At 35.2% G+C, this 12,147-nt stretch overlaps 1 protein-coding gene across 2 annotated transcripts in view; it reads right to left on the bottom strand.

Moving 5' to 3' along the window:
• Positions 1–12,147, bottom strand: part of conv (insulin like growth factor binding protein acid labile subunit convoluted) — a 79,317-nt gene that overhangs the window by 31,494 nt on the left and 35,676 nt on the right. For both annotated transcript variants that reach the window (XM_017610956.1, XM_017610957.1), the window contains exon 6: positions 8,356–8,457. In XM_017610956.1, the coding sequence (XP_017466445.1) occupies positions 8,356–8,457 (102 nt within the window). The remainder of the gene's footprint in view (positions 1–8,355; positions 8,458–12,147) is intronic.

The following is a 12,147-nucleotide window of genomic DNA, read 5'->3' as shown; positions in this document are numbered from 1 at the left end:
AGCGATTCTTGTGCGTACGGTTCAAATCGCAGCTCACAACGTCCGGATATTTATATCCACGTATCCTCTGGGTATCAACCAAACACCCGTTTGGGGGCGAGCTAAAGTGAGAAGGCGTAAAACTTCGCATGCGCTGGGTTTGGGTCCCGCCACGTTAAAACCCCGCCCAGCCTCGGATGAGACCCCCTTTTTCTGATGACGACCACGGCAGACGTATAAAGGACTATGATTTAAGGTTGATGTCCTCGGGAAGACAAAGGCTGACATCACCGCCATCCAAGAAATGCGATGGACAGGGCAAGGAAAAGTAAGCGTGAAGCCTTGCGACGTCTACTACACTTGCCACGTAAAGGAGCGCAAATTCGGTGTTGGATTCTTGGTAGCAGAGAGACTCCGTCGCCAAGTACTGGCGTTCACCCCGGTGGACGAACGTCTAGCCACAATCCGCATCAAAGCTAGATTCTTCAATATCTCGCTCATCTGCGCCCATGCCCCGACGGAAGAGAAGGATGAGGCGTCCAATCTGGCCACTCCCAGGTGAATGGCAGTCAAAAGTTTTCCACTCCTGCGCCCGGAACCATCCTCCTCCGCCCAATTTCAAGTACCATTGATTTTTGGGAATTTTTTTCGTCGAAGGTGTTGCTCATTTTCTCCATATAACAATAAAATCGTCGAAAATGTTTTTTATGGAATAAAATGCCAAAAATCAGTTACTTTGACCTTGCAGTAAAATTAAATGGGCTAAAAAACTGCTTACTTAAAATATTTCTTAATAATCGAAAGTTCGAAATTTTTACGAAAGTACGAACATTAAATACCCGGCGCAAGTATTAAATATATGTTTTCCGAAACCTACCGCTAGATGGTAAGCTGGGGTGGATCAATTTTGAATAAATTAGCGTCCTTAAACTTCGAAATATTGAAGTTTCAAACATTTCTGAAATTTACCGTTATATGAAAAGCGGCCGTAATTTTAGTCCGATTTCAATAATTTTCAACTTTTTGCTTTTATGTGGCAAGCACAATAAAAATACCGAGTTTGGTACAAATTGGTAGAACGGTTACCGATATACATATATGTGATCATAAGTGGCGGTGCCACGCCCATTTTCCAAAATTTTACCATAAACGTATTTCTTGGTAAAGAATTGTTGCAAGCATCAATTTTGAATAAATTAGCTTTAATATTTACTGATTTATCGAAGATTTCGTATTTCTCTAAATTACCGTTATATGGGATGTGGGCATGATTATTGTCCGATTTTAAAACTTTTCAGCCCTTTGGTATGTTGTAGCAAGGCTAAAAACTGTGCCAAGTTTGGAAAAAATGGGTATAGCGGTTACCAAGCTATACACATGTACCCATAAGTGGGCGTGGCTACGCCNTTGTAGTAAGGCTAAAAACTGTGCCAAGTTTGGAAAAAATGGGTATAGCGGTTACCAAGATATACACATGTACCCATAAGTGGGCGTGGCTACGCCCATTTGCCAAAAATTTATAATATTCTTATTTCTCGTCTAAAATTTATTGTAAAAATCAATTTTGAGTAAATAATCTTCAGCAGTTACTAAAATATCGCGGTTTTCGTATTTCTGAAAATTACTGTTATATGGGAGGTAGGCGTGGTTATTGTCNATTAATAATATTCTTATTTCTCGTCTAAAATTTATTGTAAAAATCAATTTCGAGTAAATAATCTTCAGCAGTTACTAAAATATCGCGGTTTTCGTATATCTGAAAATTACTGTTATATGGGAGGTAGGCGTGGTTATTGCCCGATTTTTGTAATTTTCGGCCATTTAGCATGCTGTGCCAAGGCCAAGAACCGTGCCGAGTTTTGAAGAAATTGGAGCAGCAGTTACCAAGATATACTCATGTAACCATAAGTGGGCGTGGCTACGCCCATTTTCCAAAAATTTATAATATTCTTATTTATTGTCTGAAAATTATTGTAAATATCAATTTTTAGTGAATTATCTTCAGTAGTTACCTAAATATCGCAGTTTTCGTATTTCTGGAAATTACCGTTATATGGGAAGTGGGCGTGGTTACAGTCCGATTCGCCCATTTTCAATACCAACCTACCTTGGATTAATGGAAACCTACATACCAAATTTCGTTGAGATATCTCAATTTTTGCTCGAGTTATCGTGTACACGGACGGACGGACAGACAGACATGGCTAATCGACTTCTCTATTCATTCTGAGCATTTATGTATACATTTGACTATATCCCTCTCGATTCGTTTTGGCTGTTACAAACAACCGTTATGTGAACAAAATTAATATACCCTTGTGCACAAGTGCGCTCGGGTATAAAAATATTAAGACAAATGGTCAAATCTTGTCAAAATGTAAATGCCGTAAAGTTATGACAAGGTCTATAAATTTGTAGTATTCGCATACCCATTGTTTAATTTCTAATTAAAGAGATTTAAATGCGTTCTTATTCTATACATCATTCATAATTCATAATCTTGTGCAAGCCTAAAAAAAGGGATTATGATTGAAGATTAAAATTTTTTTTTTGTTTTCAAATTTCTCGTTTGAGGTGTATATTTTAAACGAAATTTTTTTCCAGCTCTGGGGGGGGCGCGCATCGCCCCTCCCCTGTATCTGCCACTGTCTAGATGGGGGCCTACTCAATTAACATGATACATCAAGCTTAGCACACAGCTAAAATTTCAAACTCAAGTGAAATTTTACACACTTTTTCCATGAATTAAAATTTTCAAAGCATCGATCATTATATATTCTGGCAATGATATTTCACGATATTCAGAGAAATTGAAATATTTTCGGATTTAAAATATCTCAATCATCATTTTTTACAGTTAAATATTATGAAAATGCATGTTATACAGCAATACAATATTCGATACAAATCGAACATCGACATTTTAAAAAATCAACTCATTCAATTAATTTTTCAGTTTGTCTTCTTATGTCTAAATGGAAATCGGGAGTTTTTCGGGTTGCTTAATCTCTGCATAGTCAGCTAATGCACTGTATCCCCGCTTGATGGCTTCTGCATTTTTCATCTAGGCTTCAGGAAATATTTTTTTATGTATAGGCACAATGTTATTCGTATCGCCAGATTTTACTGCCTTAAGTTATTAAATTGTATTATATGCGTTTTATTAATAAACTGTATGAAAAATAGAGTATAAATTAAACTGAATACTCGCGTTTGTGTTTAAGAAAAGGCAGAAGTGAAAAGGCCATATACATATAATAGTACTTTTTTTTAGTAACCTAACAATAAAAATAAAAGCAAACCCTGCATTTCAAAACCCAGCTTTAAAAACGATAATGTGAGTACATTTTTTATTTAAGTGCAGTCGCACACTTATGTAACGCTATCGATTTAAAATTGAACGCAAATTAAATGAGTTTATGGGCACAGATGAAATCAAACCAAACGCAAATGAAATTTGCCCAACCTAAATTAAACTAAATCAAACGTATTTTTCACGAAACTACCACTCCGTAGGACCTCGGTTCGATCCCTGACCCTGTCAACATCTAAATTAGAAAACAGTTTTTTGAAACTAATAGCCCATTTCCATAAAAAGCTTAACTGTACCCTGCAGAAAAAAATTATCAATTGATTAAAATAACCAACTTATTGTTACCTTCTTTGCGGGATTTCTATAAATAACTAACTTCTGATTAGCTATGACAAAACTAACTTTAAATGAGTTTAAAGTCGGGCAGGAGTCATGCAGACGTTGTCTTGAGTTTGTTTTCTTTACAAGTTTTTAATTAAATATCCTCCTACAAAAATAATTTCAATACACTTTTTTCTGCACTGCGCAGATTCTTTTTCGAATTCAGGAATAAAATAAAAATCGAAACTTTACATTATCATTTTGATCTTTTGATGTTTGATTTGTTTGTGTATGGGAAAATCTTTTGAGGTAGAAATTTTCAATAAAAAAAAATTTGCGTAGTTTAGGAAGAGCCTGCCTGAAACTATACAAAAAAGCAAATAAGCAAATGGATATATAGAATTGACAACAACAACCACGCTGTCGAGTTTAAATAGCGGCAAATCAGCTGCACTTGATAGTAGTTGGTTGAATAAGGAAAGTGAATTAGCAACAAGAATTTACGGGATGTACATAGCTCAGTGGTTAACGCTTCTGACTTTGCAAACCGTGCAATCCGTGCAAATAAATAATTTCTTTTTCAACATAGTAGCACATTTTTTTCCATAAATTATCACTTGTCAACCTAATTGAAGTACATTATAACCCGTGTAACTAATATATTTTAATTGCTACTAATATATTTTAATTGCTACTAATATATTTTAATTGCTACTCCAAGTTAGATTTTCAAGGTTGCAGTAACTCGCATAAAGCTGAAAATTGGTACGAATTTTACGAACGCCATTATAAATTAAATGTGAAAAGTCGTTATCGATCCCAGATCTTTAAAAAAAATAGTCAAGGCCAAAGGTCACATGTATTTATTTTTACCATTTTTAGCTACACGGTAAGGTTTATCATATAAATAGTGTAGATCACATGATACAAAAAGAAGGTAGTTTCATTTCACAATTTTTGACAAAAAATAAGTTTTTGAAGCTTCATAAATTGTACAAAATTGTGAGCTACCTTGTCTCAGTTATAGCAATCAAACAATAAATCCAAGGTACATTGAACAGGTAGTATCAGTAGAGCAGCTGATTTGATTTATTTTCAAATTATTTGGTCTCGAAAATGTCAAATATTTTTAATTTTTTCTCACAAAAATTCTGAATTGTTAAAATCCACTTGCATGTGAAACCTTTTTCCATACAAAACAAGCGATTGAATAGCTGCTTTTGGAACGTTCGCCCAACTCGGCAGCACAACCGCTGATTACTGGGCCTTGCAAAGGATGGAGCAATGCTTCGAGAAGCAAATAAATTTACTAGGAAAGAAAGTTGCATCAATTATTATTTTTTCCAATTTCAATTTTTTATTTTTTATAATTTTTTGTATTTCACATGGCACGCTTTGATTTAGAAGAAAAAATTCAGAACAGTTTTTGACACTTTCGATACCAGAAGCAACAACAAAATACACGCAAATGTTGTTTTTGCTCTACTGATACTACCTGTTTAATGTGCCTTGAATAAATCAGAGAATTTAATATTGTGCGTGGGAAATGTTCGGTTATTTGTACAATGATGTTTTGGTGGAGAGCGGAGGGAGAAGGGGTGTGCCACCTAAATCCATGATTCCATAATTAAAGGTTTGCTCATTATTGACATTAGAGTTTTGACACTCCCTTAGCTCCCTTACAAAAGCTTTGCACACACACACGAACCCACATATAGTGCCTTGCTAAGGGAGCTGATTTTGTCAAGGGGGAGCGAGAAAACTGCTTTTTGAGCAAACCTTTTATTATTGAATCATGACCTAAAACAAAATACTTTAAAAAATCCATCCTTCTCCTCCCTGCCCCTTCTACAAGCACTGGGGGCCATTTCAAAATGGGGTGAAATAAGCATTTTCGCAAAGAAAAATTCAACTCGTGTTAGGCCATCAGCAGTATTTTTGCGCAAAATTCCTTTCCGCGGTGGTGGCATTCGGCTCCGCTATGCCATGCACAGTATTTTTGCGCAAAATCCACCTCTAAATTTACAAAAAAGTGCATATTTCAAACCGAAGTCTTTGTTTTAAATTAAAGCTTAATCCTTTGGCAGGACGTATGTATATGTTACAATTTTTTTATTCGGGTCACGAGTTTGGACACGATAACCTAAGAGCATTTTACAAATAACGGAACCGTACGCGAACTGTCTTACTTATGCATTTTTCTATGAACAAAAATTTTATAAAATGAAACTGAAGTAGTTTTCATCTTATGTGGATAATTCTTGTCACAAATACATAGTTTCTTGCATATATTTATGTATATATATTTTTTAGAAGCGCCACATGTTCATCAGAAAATTCTGGGAACCCAAAAATGGGTACTGTTACAAGTTGCAGGGCACCATTNGCATACATAGTTTCTTACATATATTTATGTATATATATTATTTAGAAGCGCCACATGTTCATCAGAAAATTCTGGGAACCCAAAAATGGGTACTGTTACAAGTTGCAGGGCACCATTTTAACTTAAAAGTCAAGTGGTCGACAACAACAACGAATGTCAATAAATGAAACTACCTTCTATTTTTGTATCATGGTAGATCATGCAATTATTTCTAAAAACTGCTGTGACACTTTTGTTTCTAAGAATCACCATTTCTAGGATACAACGACTAGATCGACATCCATTTTGTAATAATTCATTTAACCTATAAAATACTTTGAAGTTAATTTTTTAATAGGTGGTAGTATAAAAAATTCAGTCTGTATGGCAGGTGCCACGGGCCCTTTTCTAAGAACCCAAATTTTTTTCATAAGTATAGTATTGCCGATCGCTGAGCTCGCAGTATTTGCAATAATGCGTAATGAAATAAACGAAGAAATTGAAATGAAACCAATTAGTGTGCAGTAAATATATACATACATAAATGGTTTATTAAAAAGTTAATAGATTCGATAGGTATGCCTTTACAGTCGCTCGTCGATGATGTTGAGAAATAAGTGACCGTTTTTTTCTTAGCACAGCATTCAACCTCCAAACAGTACACGTGATTGAAGGGTAAACTTAACGAAAGTCGATTTAGCGGAAAATCCATACCAAAACAGCCGTACATATATATAAATGTGAATGTGTGTGTGTGTTTATATGTACATTCGCAGTTATGGTTTAGAGTGGAGGCCTAAACAGATGTCATATATCTCCATACCCAGTTCCAGTACTCTACCACAAATACTTCCAGAGGTATGCAGTATGAAAAATTCCGTTTATATAGGAGGTGCTACGCCCATTTGGCTAATTGAGATAAAAGCTAACCTATAATTTGAGTTGGGCTAAATGACGCCAGTGTGCGAAATTTCATTATGATTGGTTGAGTAGTTAAAGCGTGAAAGCGTAGCAAACAAACCATTCGCATTTATATTATTAAGGATTATCAAGTAGTGACCATTAAAATGATTTTTAGAGGTAAGCATTTTTTACACACCCAAACCGCACTTGGTAGTACAGTTGTTTTGTGGCGGCAACAATATGCCAGTACCCAAAATGTCCCCATCTCAAAAGATTTCCCCATATATATGGATGCAATTTTTTTCACTCCCACCTCGAAATTTTGAATGAAAAAAATCACAGAAAATTTGAGTTCTTAATATTAATATTAAGTGCTCGACCAAAGCGTATAAAGATTTCACGTTTAAAATACACTAAACTTGGTTTCTTTCTCTTCAAAACGAATTTTATGGTAATAATTGTGGTCAAGCAAAAGATTTCTTCAGAACTGAATGCTCTACAAAAGTCCATTTCGGCGTAACCCTAACTCACACCAGCGAGGTAGTACGGGTCACTAAACCCAATTTTTTCATGAAATTCTTGGTTTTTTGCCCCTATCTCCTAAATAACGGGAGCTACAGTAAAAATGTAAATGACTAACTTGTAGGAAATTGAGTTTCCTGCAAGTTTGTCGATAACATTTTTTCTGTAGCTCTTGCTATTTTCGATATAAGGGCAAGCTCATTCTAAGGGATCTGTCTCTTAAACTAGAAAGGGACAGATGGGCTAGTCTCACCATTTGCAACAATACGAAGCTTACGTGGCGAAAATGGGATAAAAAGCAGTCGAAGAATCTCCTCATGCTGAGCAGAGGCGACCTAGCCGCAGCTGTGGGTCTGCTAACAGACCATGTTGTCATCAGAAGGCACAAGGTGAGGGTAGAGGTCCCCATAATGACTTCTGCAGAAGCTGTAGAAATGAAGAAGTCAGAAACCTTGCGCCACCTGTTATGCGATTGCCCCGCACTTTGTAGAAGAAGACGAATATTTATAAGTTCAGGATTATTTGAATACCTAACCGACATAGCAGAGGTAGGCATACGGCTACTTCTAATACACACGATGATTTGAGAAAGAGGTTTCTAACGATCCACGGGGTATCACAAGGGGCACACAACCTAAGGGCCAAGTGTGCTAGTGGACCACTGGCAGCCACTTGAACCTAACCTAACCTTACCTATTTATCAATTACTAAACTTTATTGCTTGGTATGATATGTAAAAAATAACGTTTTGCGACAGAAAATTCTATTCGCCCTTTTTAGGCGTAAAATCCCGAAAAAAGGCGAAATCCCGCAAACGGGCAACACTGTATGCACCTGTAATAAATTTTATTTTGTTTTTATGAGAATTTGTTTTTTATATCTGACTAACAATGAATGTTACCACTGCATCTGAGTGCGTAAAATTTTCTAATAATATCACTTCTTAATTTACCTCAAAAACCTCATCCCTCGGAAACTATTAGCATCCAAACGTGTGATGTTATTGTGTGATAAGTTGAGCAATTTCAATACGGAATTACGAGCGAAAGTTCCTCTGCAAATAGTAAATGATAATATACGTTTTATTATTAATATCGCAATTACCCAAAATGGAGGTGCATGTCTCCGTATAAGATAAAACCAAAAGTAAATGAAAGTTTACATCTCCATAAAAGAATCGCAAAAGAATTTTTAGCCTAGATCTGTTTTTTTTTTTATACATATTTAAAGTTGGCGATTTTTATGATACCTTGTGTACAGAAAAATTTTGTAAAATTGGGACAAATAATGATGTATTGTAAAACGATTTTCCGTCATCCATTGTCAAATTTGGTTTGAAGAGAAACCGCTTTTGGCATTGTGCCATCTTCAGTGTCATTTGAGAATGAAAACTGACACTGAAGATGGCAAAACGCCGAAACCGGTTTGTCACCAAATCTAATTTGACAAGGGATGGCGGAAAATTAGGAATGTACGATTAATCGGTTAATCAATTTTTTAATTAATCATAATCCTGATTAATCAAATAATTTGATTAATCAGATCCTGAGTAATTACTGTTTACTCAAACGAAATTATTTGAAATTTGAATAAATTTCTTCATTTCTTTCAAGTTTGCTTTCAAACCAAATAAATTTTTTTTTATATGTATGTTTTTATGTACAAATATGAATGTTCGTATGCACATTCAATATTCGTCTTATTAATAAAAATGAAATGCCAAACAAGTACGTACTGTGCAGTACATACATGTATGTAATACTCCTATATTGGCAGTAAGAGCTGGTACCGTCCGAAAACACTACAGTATAGATATATCAATAAACACGTACGAAAGAAAAGGAACACATACGTTTATAAATAAACATGTACACAGCACATATACAAAAACGGCACTCGCCCACTGGGAAAATAGGAAAGCACCTTTCGAGGTAAGCCATGTTTTCTTTCAGTTTTTAGTACCAAAATTGTCATCATGGCCAATGTCATCTACTAGTAAACCGCAAAATGAACACCTCCGACGACACATTACGTTGTCAGTTGCAAAATAACGTGCAGCCGAAGCTATTTCCAAGCGCCGAACTACTCCGAGCGACTGCTCTGCATTATGCGTAACTTACTTTGTAAAGCGGCTCAGAGGTATGTCTGATACCAAATGTACATTCTTAATTCCTACTTACATAAGGCGGCGACGTCTTTGTTAAAGTAATGGAGATTCGGCAGGGAAGTGGTAAGGACCGCCAGGTGAAGGGCAATACCTTACCAGCAACTTACACTTCACCCGGCCGTCCTTACCACGTCACTGACGAATCTCCCTTACTTTAACAAAGACATGGCCGCCTTATGTAAGTAGGCAAGTACAAAATACATTGACAAAAACGGAACTAGACTGTCTCGCTTTGATTTCGGAATGCTTACACATTGAGAAGTTAGCTTACTGCCAATATAGAAGTATTAGGTCGGTGTTATGCAGAAATTTTGTTTGGCAAACTGCGTGCCATTGTTGTTGCAGCAAACTCGGAGAGAGCGAGTTTGGCGACTCTCACAGCAAACTAATTTTGTTTGGTCAAACTGCAGCAAATTCGNGTTTTTTGAAACTAATAGCCCATTTCCATAAAAAGCTTAACTGTACCCTGCAGAAAAAAATTATCATTGATTAAAATAACCAACTTATTGTTACCTTCTTTGCGGGATTTCTATAAATAACTAACTTCTGATTAGCTATGACAAAACTAACTTTAAATGAGTTTAAAGTCGGGCAGGAGTCATGCAGACGTTGTCTTGAGTTTGTTTTCTTTACAAGTTTTTAATTAAATATCCTCCTACAAAAATAATTTCAATACACTTTTTTCTGCACTGCGCAGATTCTTTTTCGAATTCAGGAATAAAATAAAAATCGAAACTTTACATTATCATTTTGATCTTTTGATGTTTGATTTGTTTGTGTATGGGAAAATCTTTTGAGGTAGAAATTTTCAATAAAAAAAAATTTGCGTAGTTTAGGAAGAGCCTGCCTGAAACTATACAAAAAAGCAAATAAGCAAATGGATATATAGAATTGACAACAACAACCACGCTGTCGAGTTTAAATAGCGGCAAATCAGCTGCACTTGATAGTAGTTAGTTGGTTGAATAAGGAAAGTGAATTAGCAACAAGAATTTACGGGATGTACATAGCTCAGTGGTTAACGCTTCTGACTTTGCAAACCGTGCAATCCGTGCAAATAAATAATTTCTTTTTCAACATAGTAGCACATTTTTTTCCATAAATTATCACTTGTCAACCTAATTGAAGTACATTATAACCCGTGTAACTAATATATTTTAATTGCTACTAATATATTTTAATTGCTACTAATATATTTTAATTGCTACTCCAAGTTAGATTTTCAAGGTTGCAGTAACTCGCATAAAGCTGAAAATTGGTACGAATTTTACGAACGCCATTATAAATTAAATGTGAAAAGTCGTTATCGATCCCAGATCTTTAAAAAAAATAGTCAAGGCCAAAGGTCACATGTATTTATTTTTACCATTTTTAGCTACACGGTAAGGTTTATCATATAAATAGTGTAGATCACATGATACAAAAAGAAGGTAGTTTCATTTCACAATTTTTGACAAAAAATAAGTTTTTGAAGCTTCATAAATTGTACAAAATTGTGAGCTACCTTGTCTCAGTTATAGCAATCAAACAATAAATCCAAGGTACATTGAACAGGTAGTATCAGTAGAGCAGCTGATTTGATTTATTTTCAAATTATTTGGTCTCGAAAATGTCAAATATTTTTAATTTTTTCTCACAAAAATTCTGAATTGTTAAAATCCATTTGCATGTGAAACCTTTTTCCATACAAAACAAGCGATTGAATAGCTGCTTTTGGAACGTTCGCCCAACTCGGCAGCACAACCGCTGATTACTGGGCCTTGCAAAGGATGGAGCAATGCTTCGAGAAGCAAATAAATTTACTAGGAAAGAAAGTTGCATCAATTATTATTTTTTCCAATTTCAACTTTTTATTTTTAATAATTTTTTGTATTTCACATGGCACGCTTTGATTTAGAAGAAAAAATTCAGAACAGTTTTTGACACTTTCGATACCAGAAGCAACAACAAAATTACAATTACAATTACAATTACAATTCATTTATTAAGTCAATGGCAAAAAGCCTTACTGACTAGATTTACAGATTCCTTAAACCTAAACTTAAAACTAATAAAATATTAAATCAATGGCGGATTATCTCGGTAGTAAGATTCAATATCTGCCTTGAAATGGGACCTTGACATTGCGAAATCGAGATCAATAATTCTGCAGATGCGATTTAACTCGTTGAGCCCTCTTATAAGTGGGGCAAATTTGAGATAATTCGATCTCAGAATACCAATATAAAAAATATTAGTAGAGCGTAGAGCTCTATTGGGGATATTAAAACATATCTGTCCAAGAAGAGCTGAACAATCAATGGCACCGGAAATTATGTCAAAGATAAACATTAGATTTTGAACAGCTCGCCTAATATCGAGCGGCTGAACATTAATTAACATACACCTGGCAGGATAGGGTGGCAGAGGACTAATAAAATTGAGAGGTTGAACAGCAAATCGTGTGAATTTGCGTTGAACTCTTTCAATTCTAACAGAGTGTGTTTTATACATGGGATTCCATATAACCGAGCCATACTCTAATTTTGATCGCACTAAAGAATTAAACAAAATTTTCCTAGTATAGGGGTCTTTGAA

Source organism: Rhagoletis zephyria, unplaced genomic scaffold, assembly GCF_001687245.7.
Source record: "Rhagoletis zephyria isolate East Lansing unplaced genomic scaffold, Rhagoletis_zephyria_1.1 Rzeph_scaffold_00354, whole genome shotgun sequence".
Lineage (NCBI taxonomy): Eukaryota > Metazoa > Arthropoda > Insecta > Diptera > Tephritidae > Rhagoletis > Rhagoletis zephyria.
Note: the sequence above shows the minus strand (reverse complement) of the source record. Positions and strands in the feature narration are given on the sequence as shown.